This window comes from Thrips palmi, unplaced genomic scaffold (genome assembly GCF_012932325.1).
Source record: "Thrips palmi isolate BJ-2018 unplaced genomic scaffold, TpBJ-2018v1 HiC_scaffold_2, whole genome shotgun sequence".
NCBI classification, from domain to species: domain Eukaryota; kingdom Metazoa; phylum Arthropoda; class Insecta; order Thysanoptera; family Thripidae; genus Thrips; species Thrips palmi.
The window spans coordinates 2,975,311-2,991,832 of record NW_023144629.1 but is presented as its reverse complement, the minus strand read 5'-3'; the positions used below and the strand labels follow the sequence as shown (position 1 = coordinate 2,991,832).

Genomic DNA, 16,522 nt, shown 5'->3' with positions numbered 1-16,522 from the left:
CGCTGGAATGAACCGACTTTCCGAGGGTGGACTGGGGCCGCGGGCAGTGCGCTGCGGCGTCCGCGCTGGGCCGCGCACCTGTGGAGCCGCGCGAGTGTGGCGGCAGTGCTTTTGTGGGGGCCTCATTATACTCGTCGGGGTGCTTTCATTCACAGGGTGACACATGGCGGGCGTTAAGCCAACAGCCAATCGATCCGGGGCCAGAGTGTGTGCACGCACGTGTGTGTGTGTAGGCGCGGGGAGGGCACTGTTTAGGCGTTAGTGAGAAAGTGTTTGCAAGTATAGTGTGTGTGCGTGTGTGTGTGGTTTGTGTAAAAGGGCCTGCATGTCGTGACTCGCGGCACGTGAGGTGGGGCACGCCGCCGCGCGACGCCGCGACGCCCAATCGATGGGGGTGTCGTCTTGACCGAGGAGCTAGAGCTGCCGCGCGGCCCGAAAAAGGGACTGCCAGAGAGTAAGAAGACCAAGAAGACGGCGCGGTGGAAAATACGGCACGAGGGGGGCAACAAAAAGACGGGGCGACTGTCAAAAAAGATAAAGGGAGAGCCGTCGGCGTCGTCCCCTGGCACGTGTCTGGCTCATCCTGATGGCGGCCCCGCCCCGCCCCGCCCCGCCTCGCCCCGCCGCCCCGCCCCGCCCCGCCCCGCCCCGCCCCGCCCCGCCCCGCCCCGCCCGCCCCGCCCCGCCCCCCGCCCCGCCCCGCCCCACCCTGCCATTCCTTGCAGGCCTTCCGCCTCGAACGCGTAGCGTCGGCCTAGCGCAGTGGTTCTCAACCTTAGGGTCGCGACCCCAAGCGGGGTCGCGAAATTTTTTTAAGGGGTCGCGGCGATGCTGGGGTCGTGTTTTGGGCCGATTTTAAGCAGCCACTGCGTCTGATCCGAGGCGGGCATTTTGCTCCCTCAACGGGCAGTTGGTCTTTGGACCTTCCTTTAGCATGCCTTTGTTACGGAGTGCAATTATCAGTCTTAGTTTGGGAGCAGTATTGTCTCAAAGTTGGCCGAAACGCTCAGAAATGTCTATGAAAAATCGTGTTTTGGGCCGATTTTAAGCAGCCACTGCGTCTGATCCGAGGCGGGCATTTTGCTCCCTCGACGGGCAATTGGTCTTTGGACCTTCCTTTAGCATGCCTTTGTTACGGAGTGCGATTGTCAGTCTTAGTTTGGGAGCAGTATTGTCTCAAAGTCGATCAAAACGGTCGCAAGTGTCTTTGAAAAATCGTTGTGACTATTTTGGTCAACTTTGAGACAATACTGCTCCCAAACTAAGACTGATAATCGCACTCCGTAACAAAGGCATGCTAAAGGAAGGTCCAAAGACCAATTGCCCGTTGAGGGAGCAAAATGCCCGCCTCGGATCGGACGCAGTGGCTGCTTAAAATCGGCCCAAAACACGATTTTTCATAGACATTTCTGAGCGTTTCGGCCAACTTTGAGACAATACTGCTCCCAAACTAAGACTGATAATTGCACTCCGTAACAAAGTCATGCTAAAGGAAGGTCCAAAGACCGATAGCCCGTTGAGGGAGCAAAATGCCCGCCTCGGATCAGACGCAGTGGCTGCTTAAAATCGGCCCAAAACACGATTTTTCATAGACATTTCTGAGCGTTTCGGCCAACTTTGAGACAATACTGCTCCCAAACTAAGACTGATAATTGCACTCCGTAACAAAGTCATGCTAAAGGAAGGTCCAAAGACCGATTGCCCGTTGAGGGAGCAAAATGCCCGCCTCGGATCAGACGCAGTGGCTGCTTAAAATCGGCCCAAAACACGATTTTTCATAGACATTTCTGAGCGTTTCGGCCAACTTTGAGACAATACTGCTCCCAAACTAAGACTGATAATTGCACTCCGTAACAAAGTCATGCTAAAGGAAGGTCCAAAGACCGATTGCCCGTTGAGGGAGCAAAATGCCCGCCTCGGATCAGACGCAGTGGCTGCTTAAAATCGGCCCAAAACACGATTTTTCATAGACATTTCTGAGCGTTTCGGCCAACTTTGAGACAATACTGCTCCCAAACTAAGACTGATAATTGCACTCCGTAACAAAGGCATGCTAAAGGAAGGTCCAAAGACCAGTTGCCCGTTGAGGGAGCAAACTGCCCGCCCCGGATCAGACGCCGTGGCATGTTAAAGGAGGGGTCCCGTGGGGTCGCGAAATTTTTCCTGGGGGTCGCGGAAATTTTTGGCTTCAAATTTGGGGTCGCGAGCCGAGAAAGGTTGAGAACCGCTGGCCTAGCGACGCGCTGCGGCTCCAAACGCATGATTTGTAGAGCCGGGCCGGGCATGTCGAGAGGGAAGCCAGTCTCAATCACCTGCCGCGGCCAGGCCTGCCTGCCTGCCTTGCTGCCTGTCGGACGCAAGGCGGCGAGCCGAGGCTGGCAGCCAGCCCACGGCAGTGGCAGGCTGGAGCCTCCAGTTCTCCAATTACTCCGACCGACAAACCGTCCCGAGTGGCGTGCCCGTGCCGCCGGCCGAAGCGTCGTTTGGCCGCTCTGTCTCTGTCGCACTGACGGGGCGCCACGCAGGGTGCGACAGAGACGGCGCCGGGCGGCTGCAGTCTGCGGTTCCGAGCTGCAGAGGGCGAGCTCGGCGAGCGTGGTGGACGCGGATCGACCGGCCCTCCCGTTTGACATTTTATTTATTTATTTCTACTAGTGCCGCGCCGCCGTTCGGCCTCGCGGGGCCGCCGGCCCCGGCGCGCTGAGCCGCTCGGGGTGCTTGGGGGAGCCCGGAACCGGCCCGGCTACAAATCTTCCAGTCGCCCCGTTTGGAACTTTGCGACAGGCCCCGGCTTTGGCTTTGGCCTCTCGTTTTAGGCCGCGGCGTCCCTGGCCTGCCCTGGCCGCCTCAAGGGTCGCCTGCCTGCCTGCCCCGTCTGTCCGGCTCGTCTCCGATGGCCGCGTTGACCCTGACGAGGCTGGCGACGGAGAGCACGCCGCAGCTCTTCTTTTGTCCACTTCGCCGTCGCTTCATGATTGCGCCAGTCTCCCCCCCCCTCCTCCTTCCCCGCCCTCGCCTTCCAAGGGCGGGTCCAGTGGCCGGTCCAGGGGGTCGGGGGGATGATGTGGCAAAAGTTGCCTAAAGTGCGACGTTTTACCTACCTTCGCCCCATCACCCCCACCCCTCGTCCTCCTCGTCCCCCTTCCCTGTAGAACTTTCCTCCGCCACTGCACTGGCCACTCCCGATGCCATTAACGTCGGTAACGCGGACCTCAGTGCAATGCATGCTCTGCTCTCCATGCCCGCCGTGAACAAGGTCGACCCATATAACATGGCCCTCGACGAAAGGGATGGCGGTAGGGGGAGGGGGAGGGGGGGACGCAAGAACACTCCACGGACACCGAGTCAGCGAGAAGGGGCGGGGCGGGCAGGTCAGCACGCGGGATATACGCGGCCGTCCCGCTAATATAGAGAGGCACTCCGGTCTTATCGCGATGAAGGACGGGCGGCGCTTCGCAGCGCTTCGAGTCGGACTATCGTGCCGTCGTCGGGCTGCATACCGGAATCTACTACTTTGGAGTCGCATTTCTGTCTGTGCCGGCCGCGGCTGTGCGATGGCCACGCGATGCAACCGCGTGCACCATTGCGGACGGAGCTGCAGACTGATTCCGAGAGTCGTTTTCGTCGCTCTGTCTCTCTCGCACTCACGGGGCGTTGCGAATGGGCGCGAGAGAGACAGAGCGACGAAAACGACTCTCAGTCTGCTGGAGCAGTCAGGCGGGGGATTCCGGCCGCGGCGCTCCAGCGACGCCGTGATTGGCTGCCTTGCGTTGCGCTGCGGCGGGTCGCCGGGTTTGCGCGCCAAACTTTGAATTGCCTCTCCGCCAATCAGCGAGGGCGTGCTCGGCATTAGGGGCTGCTGAGCCGGTGGGTGGGCCGTGGGCCGCGCTTTTGTGGGCGAGGCTGAGCGCGCAAACCGCGCCGAGCAGCCAGACAGAATGCCAGGCGCCAGCCAAGCATGCAGCCAGTCAGGCAGTCAGTCAGGCAGTCGGGCATCAAGTCAGCAAGCCAGCTAGGCAGCTAGTCAGCCAGGCATTCAGACCACCGGCATTTGGAATAATATGCCGCGTTCGACGGCTGTCGACTTCAAAGCCATCATCGCCTCCTGACGGCGCGCGGCCCGCGGCCGGAGGGGGAGGGGGAGGGGGCTGATCAACATCGACAGAGTGACAGTGACGGGCGCGCACTGACTCCCCCAACGCCCCCCGCGCATGTCCTCGGCCCATTTCCGCACCGCGCTGTCTGTCTGTCTGTCTGTCCGTCCGTCTGTCTGTCCGTCCGTCCGTCCGTCCGTCTGTCTGTCTGTCTGTCTGTCCGTCTGTCTGTCCGTCTGTCTGTCCGCTCGCCCGGCCGCTCTGCTACTCTTGACTGCGGAACGAGTCGAGTGCCCCGCGGGGATTGTGTCACCCCGTGAATTTTAAAAACGCAGAGCAGCGGCAGCAGAGTCGGTTCCGTCCCTTCGTCTCTCCCACCTCTACGGCACGCCCCTCGAGTGCGAGAGAGACGGAGCGACGAAAATCTACACTCGGAGTCGGGTGGCAGAGCGTGGGAGTGGGGGGGGGGGAGTGGCACGTGGGAGGGACTCGAAACAACGCGCAGCGGAGAGCTGATTCCGAGAGTCGTTTTCATCGCCCTGGGTCTCTACAAGGCGCGCTCCATGAGAGCGAGAGAGACAGAGCGACGAGAAGGACCCTCGGAATCAGTAGCAGCAGCGCGGGTTCGGCAGCCCCGAGGCGACCCGCTGGGAATGGACCGCGTCCGTTCATTGGCCCGCAGAGGAAGCGGCGCGACCGAAACAGACCTTCCCCGCGACTGCACACTTTTTCTTGTTTATGTTTTTGCGCACGACCGTCCGGCCTGATGTGGTCGCTTCGCTCTCGCGCGCTAACAGTGCGCCGGCCCATTTGGGTGTGCGAGCAGTGTGCGAGCAGACCGCCGTGGCTTTAGTGCACTGCCAGAAACGTACGGTGGCATACTTTTTTTCGTTCCGTCCGCGCGCCGGGAAAAGTGTACTTGAGGCTTCCTCCCCCCCCCCTTTTCCCCCGCGGTTGTTACCGACTTCTCTTGTTCTTTTGTTTAATCGTTGTTTTTGTTGGGAATGTTCCGCGAGCTCGGGCGACACGCCGCTCAAGGCTGGTGGCCTCGCGTCGCCTCGCGTCGCCTCGCGTCGGGGAGAGAGAGCCGCGACACACTGAAAGTCCGCCACAAACAGGTCGCACCATGCGGGCGTGGGGCGTGCGCGTGACCCCATCCTTTTTCGGACGACAATGCCGAGCCCCTTAGCTCTCTCTCTCTCTCTCTCTCCCGCCGCCTCGGCGCCATATCTTATTGTGAGGCCCCGGCAGAAACAAGCCCGGCCCCTTTGAAGGCGTCGACGACGCGCCCTCCTCGGCCCCGCCGGCCCGCTTCGCTCCGAGAGTCTCGCTCTGTCTCTCTCGCACCTTCACGGTACGCCCCATGAGTGCGAGAGAGACAGAGCGACGACTCTCAGTCTGCTGCTTTGCTGCTTGGCGGAGGGGAGGATGAAATTGGCGGCGGCGATACCGGGACAAAGAGCAGCTTGGCGGCGGCCGGGGCGCCGCGTCGCCACCGTCGCCACCGCCGCGGCCACCGATCCGGTAACGACTCTGCTTCTCTAACAACTTCCGGCGGCGCGTCTCCGCGGCCTCCCTGGAGCTCAAAACGCGTCTAGAATTTTGGCCGCCGCCACCGGTCTTCTGGCCCACTGCGCTGCGTGCTTGCCGGCGCGGAGCCCCCGGCGGCTGGACTGTCCCGTCGAGCACGCGTGCACGCGGGTTGCCTATCGCCGCGCTGGCAGGCGCTCTCCGTGGAGGGACGCGGGCGTCGCGCCGCCGTCGCCGCTCTGGGTGTGGGGCCCACACTGTGGGCCGTGGCCGCGCGGCCCACGGCCGATAACGGTTGCCATCGCCAAGGTCAGCGCCCAGGCCCGGGCCGAGGGCCGTCGTCGCTCTGTCTCTCTCGCACCTACGGGACGCCCCACGAGTGCGAGAGAGACAGAGCGACTGCAGGGGTGCAGCCTCGCGTGTCGCGCACAGAGTTTATTTCCTTGTGCCTGTCAGCCCTTCCGTCTGTCTGTCCGTCTGCCTGTCCGTCCGTCCGCCTGCCCCGCTGCCGCCAGTGTGTCAGCAGGGCGGCGTGCGACGCGCACACAAGAAGACAACAAAACAACACGACACGGCCATACACTCGAGGGATGGCATTCTCTCGGGGCGGGAAATTAATCTCCGCGTTTAGCGGGCCGGCCTCGTAAGGCCTTGGTCCTCGGACCTCGCCTCATCCGTCGCCGTCATCCGCACGGCCAGGACGCCAGCCAGGACGCCAGCCAGGAGTCTGCAGCGGCGGCAGCGGCCCGCGCTGGCTGGACGTGCTTCAATTTGAGTGGGAGAACAAAGTTGGTCGCCCTTGGGGGGGGGGAGGGGGGTAGAAGGACTCCGACCATCCACTGGCTGGGAACGGGCGTCCTGGACGATAATGAGCTACCCTCACACACACACACACACACACACGTATACTCAAGCGCACACACACGCGCTCGCTCACACAAGGGGACAAGGTGAATTTGATTCGCCAGCAAACGGGGCGTGCCATGATTTGATTGCCTTGCAGTCGGGGTTCTCCCTCTACCTGCTCCTGCTCCGCGTCTGTTGTCCGCGACGCGGCGCCGCTCGAGAGAGAGAGAGAGAGAGAGAGAGAGAGAGAGAGAGAGAGAGAGAGAGAGAGAGAGAGAGAGAGAGAGAGAGAGAGAGAGAGAGAGAGACGCAGGAGGGCGCACCGCCTTCCCGATATGAGATATGGGCGGCCAGGTGGCGCGGCGGCGGCGGCGGGCGACACAGGTGTGTGCAGGCAGGTGCACCGTGCTGCGCCGAGCCGGGCAGATGCTGCTCCTGTGTGTGTGTGTGTGTGTGTGTCGCAGAGTCCTGGAGGACGTTCAGACGGAGTTGGCGCGCGGGTAGTGCGAAGTTTGTTGGGGCGTGCGTGAAGGTCACGCGGGTTCCATCTAATGGCGTGGCTGTGCAGTGCGGGAGACACACGAGGTGACACAGGTGTCAAAAGGTGCACTATCGGGCTGACGTTGGCTCAGCGGCGCGCGCCCCTGCCTAGGCTCTGCCTAGGCTCTGCCTAGGCCACGCCCGATAGCGCCCGAGCGTGCGATGCATCACGCTGTCCGGGGCGGACCGCCCCCATTCGGCTCGGCTCGGCTCGGCTCGGCTCGGCTCGGCTCGGCTCGGCTCGGCTCGGCTCGGCTCGGCTCGGCTCGGCTCGGCTCGGCTCCGTTCGGAACAACGGGGATTACCTATGAATAATGGACGAATCATTTGCGATGCAAAACGATCCAGATTTCGGGCTGTAAATTATTTTGCGGCCGAAGGTAGTAGTGGCTCCTCGAATTAAAATGTCCGCCGGAGAGGATCGATGGGCGGCGACGAGGCGGTAGCCTCTCGACGGGGAGTTGTAGCCTCCCCGCGGGGAGATGTAGCCTCTCGACGGGGAGGGATGCAACCTAGCGTCGCGATGTAGCCCCACGACGCACAGTGGGCCAGAAGACCGGTGGAGGCGGCCAAAACTCTGGCGCGTTTTGAACTCGCAGGAATTTTACCGGTGAGCGAAAAAAAAGCCTTGGAAAAAGACACCCATATCGCTGCGAAACTACTGTTGAAAAGTAACCTCCGCCGCGTGGCCCGCCGCCCTCGCCGGCGTGGTTTGGCGCCGGACCAAAATTAAACCGAGTTTATATATAAAACGGCGCGGCCGTGGGCAGCGACGGTGGGCGGCCTCAGCCACGACCAGCTTGGCGTCCTCCAGGGTCGCCTCGCCACGTCGCCGGGGGCGAGCAGCGAGCAGTCCCGGCTAAATAGAGGCCATAGAGGCCGGAAGGCGCGGGTGGCACTTCCCGTGGAGAGAGAGAGAGAGAGAGAGAGAGAGAGAGAGAGAGAGAGAGAGAGAGAGAGAGAGAGAGAGAGAGAGAGAGAGAGACCTGCAGGCCGAGCCTGGCTGACGCCATCACACAGCCAGCCAGACCTGACCCGACCCACTTCCAGCTTCCTATCGGGCGCACTCACACACGCAGGATATTCTCTCTCTCTCTGCTCTCTCTCTCCCCCCCTGCTCTGACCATATACGTGAATCATACACCGCCCCACACACGCAGCCTTTCTAAGTCGCACAGTTTCGACGTGGCCCCGAGAGTACCCGTCGAGAGAGACAGAGCGGAGGAAACGAGCAAGGGGGACAGATGACCGTCCCTTCCCCTCCGATTTAATTGCCCAGAGTCCTCATCATCGTCACCGGCACTGTAAACGGTAATCACTGGCAGTGGCGCTGCGAGGTGAATTGCTATTTGCTATTGCCTGCGAGCTGCTGGCCCCGGCATGACAGCCACCATCGGGGATCCGTTCGGTTGTCAAAGGTGTGACTGGTGTGGCGGGGCGGGGCGGGGCGGGGCGTGGCGGGGCGGGGCGTGGCGGGGCGTGGCGGGGCGGGGCGGGGCGCGGCGTGGGCGAGGTGTGGCAGGGCGTGGTGGCGGACGTGGTGGTGGCGTTTGAGGCCGCCCCTCTATTCATAATGCAGCAGGTCGGCGACGCGTTGCGATCCAGCACACACACACACACACACACACACACACACACACCTGGAGTGACAGACTCGCTCACGCACACACACACACAGACGAGAGACAAACGCACACACTGGTGTGCGGGGCGCAGTGACTGACGCGTCCCTGGACGTCCCTTGCTCTCACATTTGCTCTTGGGCTCGGCTCGGCTCGGCTCGCCCCCTGAATGGGTAATGCGCCGGGCTTCACCACGCTCCGCTCTGGCTGCTCCGCTTCCTCGTCACGAGGAACAAGTCCCGCTAATTAAAGCAGAAAAGGGGAACGGAATATAACCGACGTGCAAACGGCCCGGGCCTATCAATACGCCGACAACGTGCAAAGAGCCGAAGAGGAAGTGTCTGTCGAGAACAAGGACTGTCAGCTCGTCAGCGAGGGCGGGGCGCTGCTGCTTGCCGCCTGCCGACCCGGTCGAAGTGAACCGAGCCGATCCAACCCCAACTAGCGGTGAGAAAAGTGACCTACTTCTGACCTGCCGACCGAAAATTATTTCCATCGAGGCTTTATGGTTAAAGCTTGTACTGACTGTGTACTCTGTACTTCTCTCTCCACCCGCGAACGCTGGACCGCCCCATGAGTGCGAGAGAGACGGACTCCCCCGGGCATCGATCCTGGAGATTTAATAAGCCCGCCAAGTGCGGGTCAAACAAAGTGGCCATCGCGTTACGTCATTTTAAAACCGGCAAATAAAAAAGAATGAGGCAAAAAAATGGCGGCGCTGCGATACATCCCCCTCGGGGAAGATCCCCCCCCCCTCTCTCTCTCTCTCTCTCTGTCTCTGTCTCTCTCTCTCTCTCTCTCTCTCTCTCAGCCAGGACACTGGTGCAGTCGGCCTGGTAAATGATGGCTCATTAAGCCAATTACACTTTGCCTCGCTTCGCCGGATCCTACTCCTCCTTCTCCTTCTTCTTTTTTTGGGCCGAGCTTTGCGCTGCTTGCGCTGCTTTGCGCCTCGGACGGATAACGCTTCATTTTCTCCGCGTCGCATTATGATGGAGCGCCCCCACCCGCGGCGCCGCTCGCCCGGGGTCGCCCGGGGACGCTCTGGAGAGGCACACTGCGAAAAGCAAAAACAAAACAAAGAAAGATTGACAACAAAGGACAGTGAAACCACCGACGATCGCTCATTGTGTACACTCTTAATGTCTTACGAAGAAATTTCCAGTGACGATAGGCAGGCAGGCTTGGCTGTTTTTGTTGATCCAGCAATTAAAATTAGCATGTAAGGAATCAGATTCGAGAGTGACGGTTTTTGTGGGCGTCTTGGACTGCACCAAAGCAAGGCGGCGCTGCGGAAGCGGACCAGACACCAACACACGCACACAGCGGACACACTGACTGAAACCAGGAGGGCGTCACACGTCATACATCATACACGCCCCACCGCGCGCCGCCACCGCCACCAGGCTGCTGCCCGCCCTGCCGCCCTGCCTGCCCTGCCTGCCAGGCCACGGGATTCGTTTTCGTTGGCAGGCCTGGCAGCCCAGCCGGTGCCACCTTGACGTGACACACGCACGGGAAGGGAGGTGCGAGCGTCTGTGTGTGTGTGTGTGTGTGTGTGTGTGTGTGTGTGACACAGTGTAAGGGGCGGGTGCCGTGCAGTGGGCCACTTGTTTGGGCCTATCTCGCTCCTCCGAATCTTCATCTCTCACTCTCTCACTGTATGCCTCTCACTCACATTTCCCGCCTCACGCATTCATAGTCACCCACCCACACACAGTATTGTGACACAAGGTCGTCTCCGAGGACGAACGGAGAGATAAGCTGGCGGACAAGCAGACAGACAGACAGACAGACAGACAGACAGACAGACAGACAGACAGACAGACAGACAGACAGTGATTCGAGAGTCATTTTTGTCGCTCTGTCTCTCTCGCACTCATGGGCGCCCCGTACAGGTGCGAGAGGGACAGAGAGACGAAAAGGACTCTCGGAATCGGTCTGCTGGCAGGCGTGCAGGCGTGCGACACACTGGCACACTGACTGACAGCGTGCTGGCGGCGTGCTGGCGGTGTGCTGGCGTTGGTGTGGTGGCCGGGCCGGCCGGGCCCATCTCCTTGATGTATAGGGGATGTCCCCGTAAAGCCCTCCACGCCGGACTGACACGGACCGGGCCGCCTCCACACTGTCGCACACACTGTCGCACACTGCCGCTACACCGTGCGACACCGCTACACTGTCGCGCCGCTACAGCGCGCAATGCATAATGCATGGTACTCGAGGTTCCGAGTAATCACATGCGGTGTACTCCCCAGCCAGCCCTCCGCCAGCGCAGCCAGAACTGGACGAGTTTGTTCGGACAGAAAGAAAGCGAGGGAGAGGAGCTTTCTGAACACGACGCAACACGACACGGCGAGGGCGGCGGCGACGACGACGAAGACGACGAAAACGTGATTGATTTTCGGAGGCTCCAAGTGCAGTGCAGCTGTCTCGCCAATTATTTACATGCACACGGTACACAGACACGCAGACACTCGAGAGAGAGAGAGAGAGAGAGAGAGAGAGAGAGAGAGAGAGAGAGAGAGAGAGAGAGAGAGAGAGAGAGAGAGAGAGAGAGATGGGGCGATAGATCGATGGGGCCGCCTGCACGACAGAGAGCACGCCCGGGGTCCGAACACGCCAATAATTCAATCGGGCCGAAGTGGTAGCAGCGGCGCTGCACGTCCGCGGGAGTCGGCGCGACACGGCGGCGCCGGCCGGGAGCAGCTGGCCAGACAGGTGGGCGGATGGGCAGTGGGCACGTCTGCATGTGGCAGGATTGTCGGGACTGTCAGGATGGTCCGGACGTTCAGAGGATGGTCAGGTTGGTCGGGATCGGTCATGGTCATCCAGCAGAATGTTTTGGATGGTCAAGATGGTTCAGGGGGACAGATTTGACCAGACCGACCAGACATGGGAGCAAAGGCCCGACGTGGAAACCACGGCGCAGGGCCGTCGTGTTCCGTGGACGTGGCCGACGTGGCCGACAGTGGCGCGGTCCTGTCCTGTGTCGGCCGGCCAGGCTGTCCTACCGGTGCTGTTGCTGGTCCGCCCCACGGCCGGCGGCGGTGACTGGTTAGAAGGTCACTCGGTCGAAATGTCAGGTAGTAAGATAATAACGCGGGTAGGACCCAGCAGGCCGAGAAGGGCGTGTAGCCCGGCAGTTCGCGGGAACGATTTTCCGTGGCGTTCGCTCTGGCCTGGACACGGAACGCCCGTGCCTGCTCCGCTACCCCGACAGCAGTGCAGTCGGATGTCCCAATACGGCCGACACTGGTAAATCTCCCTCACCTGCCGGACGCGTGGCAACCCCCCCCCCCCACGCCTTTTCGCTTGACCTTTCCCTTAATGGAGACAGTCTGCCCTGCGAGCACCGCGGGTCAAGCAGGGAGGCCCCCCCCCCCAAACGCACTCCTCGCCGAATGCGAAGCTCCAGTTTTCGCCGGCAGGGTTCGCTTGCCTTGCAAAGCCTGCGGTGTGTGTGTGTTGTGTGCGGGGGCCGCGGTGCACTGTCAGACCGGCCAGGGCCAGCTGTCACGCCAAAAAAGGGGAGTGGTGTGCGTGTCTGTGCGTCTGTGTGTCGGTGCGTCTGTGTGCGCGTCCCTTGAATGTGGTCAGTGAATCCCTTCGACAAAGCCAGACCGGCCAGGCCAGACCGCACGTCGCACGGCCCACCACTGGAAAAAAACAGGAAGGGTGGGGATGAACAGAAAAAGGGAGGCACGAGTCCAACCGCGTCATCACTGCGGCGAGCCTCCCTTCTTGTCGCTTGCGGCCGCTTGCGGTGCCACTGGAAAACGTTTGCCCCACCTTCCGCTTTTTAGGTGAAAACGCAGTTTTCTTTTCAATGGAAGCTCTTTAGCAGCTTAGCGCGTTTAGCGCCGCCAAGCCGATATCGGCTGAATTTTCGGAGCGCAGTTTTTTTTTCTTTTCCCTCATCTGCTCAGCTGGCCCAGCTCCTCGAGAACCCCTGCGCTCCCTGCTCGCGCTGCGCGAGGCCGCCTTCGCCTGGCCGCGCCGAGCCGCGCCCGCCTGCCTGGCAGATTGCAGCCCCACTCGGCACTTGAGTGGACTTTGTCGCCACTGGCTGACTCCATTATTAAAGTCTTCACCGGGAAGGGAGGGGAGGGGGAGAGGGAATGGAGGGGAGGGAAGGCAGCGATCTACACTTCCGGCGGCCTCATCGAGAGCCCCGCACCCTCGACGGCGTCCTCGGCGACCGCCACCGCCGTCCTGCAGACTCATTCCGAGAGTCGTTTTCGTCGCTCTGTCTCTAGCGTGTGCGTGTGTGTGTGTGTGCGGTCCCGCGCGTGCCTGTGTGTGTGCACGGCTGCGTCCCCGATTTTTCTCCGGCGCCGCGTGACGCCGCGCGCGCAACAGATTTGTCACGCAGCACGACTGGAAACACAAGACGAATCGCCGCGGCGCGGGGAAGCACGCGAAAAACCTGGGCGCGATAAGGGAGTCCGTGACAAAAACAAAAAGTCAACGCTTTTTGTTGTTTTTCTTTTCTTTTTTTGCACCTGAACGTGCTGTTTAGTTGGGCGTTAGTTACTCTCCCTTTTCTTTTTCCTCCTAGTTTTTTTTTACATCATTGTGCGCTGTTTCGTTCTGTTGGATTCGGCGGTCGCTCCCTTCTGGGCAGTGCCGTTTCAGAGGTTGCCCCGTTTCGAGTGGACTAGTCCACTGGAGGCAGAGTAAACCGTCTCGGGGGCAGGCCGGGCGGGCCGAGGCAGGCGCCACGTAGTTCCCCAAGTCAACATAACCTATCCTAACAAGAGTCTCGCTTCCCCGGCCTGTCACTCTGTTACCCTGATTGAATTTTAGCGAAACTTCGGCTGCACTTTGCACTGTGAGGCCGTGGTTCCAGGGAACAAGGATTCCAGCCAACAGGCCCACTCGCCCTTGCACCCATCCTTGCACTCACCCAGATGTGATTGAGCCGAAGAATTTTAGCCCTGATGACGTCATTCGCCCCTTAGAATCTCACCCAGCTAGGTCTGACCCAGAGCTGCTCACCGAGAACAATTTAGTTTTGGTTTCAAAGTGAAGTGTTGTTGCACAGACACACGGCAACAAGGATGTTGAACGAAAACGAAAACCCTGAATATGTTTTCCCTTCCAAGTGGAAGCAAAATGGCTACACTCCGATATCGATATAACGGTAATATCTGAACGCCCGGGGCAGCGACTACACGCGAGAAACCGAACGGCACAAACTGTATATATGGGTAGCAAAACGATTTTTTTTTCTTTTCTTGCTTATGCTACTCGCTACGGAGGGACGTATGGTGCAGAATGCCTTCAGCAACATCTGGGCACCCTGCTGTGTGTGTGTGTGTGTAGGGAAACTCGGCATCCGTGCGTGTGAAAAGGTTTTTTCCCCTTTCCGCCCGCTGACACAGTGCAGCTCGTTACAGCGAAAACCTTCCAGGATTCCCTGGAGCCCCTTCGACTTTTCGCCGGGCGCGTCGAGGCGAGGCGCGACCCTGCGGCGCCCCGCGGCCCCGCGCGAGGCTAGGGGCGCGTCCAGAGGGGGCCGCCCCGCCCTGCCCTGCCCTGCGCGAGGCTAGCGGGGGCGCCTGTCCCCGGCAAACAGAATCCCGTATGAGGAGGCGCAGCGGCGCAGCGCGACGAGCCGCTTACCTGCAAATCCTGCAGACTGATTCCGAGGGTCCGTGCTCGTCGCTCTGTCTCTCTCGCACCCATACGGGGCGCCCCATGAGTGCGAGAGAGACAGAGCGACGAAAACGACTCAGTCTGCAGGGGACGCCGGGGGCGCGGCGGGGTAAAGGGATGTGTTTTGGCCCCTGCCCTACGCCTAAATAACCCAGCACGGCAAGGCCCATTTGGCGTCACCAGCCCCGAGCGATTCCCAGGGTTCGTCTCGTCGCTCTGTCTCTCTCGCACCCCTGCGAGACGCCCCACGAGTGGGAGAGAGACAAGTGAACAAGGTTCCGTTTTCACCGTGTGTGTGTGTGTGTGTGTGTTCGGTGTCCGTGTGCATGTGCAGGGGGACAGCACGCTAACGTGCCCGTCCTTGTTTGTCGTTGCAGACATCGATCTTGAGGACCCCGAGGTCGAGCAGGCGGCAACCAAGATCCAGGCAGCGTTCCGGGGACACCGCGCCAGGAAGCACCAGGAGGAGGACAAGGAGGACAAGGCGGACACGATGCAGCCCGCAGCAGAAGCTGAGCCCTCCAAGGAGCAGCTCATGGCGGACTTCGACCCCAACGACAAAGGTAAGGAAAGCTTCGCCATGCCGCGCTGGTTTTTTTTTCTTGTTTTTTTTTGCCATGTTTATTTGTTTTTTCGTTTTTTTTTTCATTTTTTTTATTCCTTTGTCTCTTTTGTGTGTTTTTCGTGTTTTCATTTATTTGTTATTTTTGTTTTTCTTGTGTCGTTGTATTCTTGGCAGATTTGCGGTTCTTTTTTTTACACTGTAGCTAGGGGTCGGGCTTAGCCCCCACATTGCGCCGCGTTGCGCTGGTCGCTAAGTGGACGCTCAGGACGCCCTCGCATGTGTGGCCCTGGCCGTGCCTCGGATTAGACGGAGAACGCGCTGGGATTAGCTAGGCAATCTGTCGGCGCGTTACGCCAGCAGTGAGAACGAGGGGCAGGAGGAGGAGGAGGTGGAGATGGAGGTGGAGGTGGAGGTGGAGGAATCTCGGAAATTTGCTGATTCTGCTGACTTTGGGTGGCCACTGTGTCCAATCTAGTCGCCGTAAAAGGCCTCCCTCGACGTCCTAGTATTCTTAAGACCCTACTCTTTCATGCCCTGTATCGGGAAGACGTTGACCACAACGATTTTGGCTTTGACCGCAACGATTTTCCGACCAAGTTGGTCAAAAAGTGGTCGAATCTCGTAAATTTGCTGATTCTGCTGACTTTGGTGGCCACTGTGTCCAATCTAGTCGCCGTAAGGCCTCCCTCGACGTCCTAGTATTCTTAAGACCCTATCTTTCATGCCCTGGTCGGGCGTTAGACCACAACGTTTTGGCTTGACCGCAAGATTGCGACATGGTCAAGTAAGTGGACGAATCTCGTAAATTTGCTGATTCTGCTGACTTTGGGTGGCCACTGTGTCCAATCTAGTCGCCGTAGAAGGCCTCCCTCGACGTCCTAGTATTCTTAAGACCCTACTCTTTCATGCCCTGTATCGGGAAGACGTTGACCACAACGATTTTGGCTTTGACCGCAACGACTTTCCGACCAAGTTGGTCAAAAAGTGGTCGAATCTCGTAAATTTGCTGATTCTGCTGACTTTGGGTGGCCACTGTGTCCAATCTAGTCGCCGTAGAAGGCCTCCCTCGACGTCCTAGTATTCTTAAGACCCTACTCTTTCATGCCCTGTATCGGGAAGACGTTGACCACAACGATTTTGGCTTTGACCGCAACGATTTTCCGACCAAGTTGGTCAAAAAGTGGTCGAATCTCGTAAATTTGCTGATTCTGCTGACTTTGGGTGGCCACTGTGTCCAATCTAGTCGCCGTAGAAGGCCTCCCTCGACGTCCTAGTATTCTTAAGACCCTACTCTTTCATGCCCTGTATCGGGAAGACGTTGACCACAACGATTTTGGCTTTGACCGCAACGATTTTCCGACCAAGTTGGTCAAAAAGTGGTCGAATCTCGTAAATTTGCTGATTCTGCTGACTTTGGGTGGCCACTGTGTCCAATCTAGTCGCCGTAGAAGGCCTCCCTCGACGTCCTAGTATTCTTAAGACCCTACTCTTTCATGCCCTGTATCGGGAAGACGTTGACCACAACGATTTTGGCTTTGACCGCAACGACTTTCCGACCAAGTTGGTCAAAAAGTGGCCGAATCTCGTAAATTTGCTGATTTTGCTGACTTGTCCGTCTCCCTGGCTGCTTGCTCGCCTTGCCTGCCGGGTCCGATGCACGTTGTTTG

The 16,522-nt window shown here is 59.6% G+C and overlaps 1 protein-coding gene across 1 annotated transcript in view; it reads left to right on the top strand.

Annotated features, from left to right (window-relative positions):
• Nucleotides 1-16,522, top strand: part of LOC117646711 (neuromodulin) — a 50,283-nt gene that overhangs the window by 18,024 nt on the left and 15,737 nt on the right. The window contains exon 2 of the mRNA XM_034387841.1: nt 14,668-14,853. Coding sequence (XP_034243732.1) covers nt 14,668-14,853 — 186 coding nt within the window. The remainder of the gene's footprint in view (nt 1-14,667; nt 14,854-16,522) is intronic.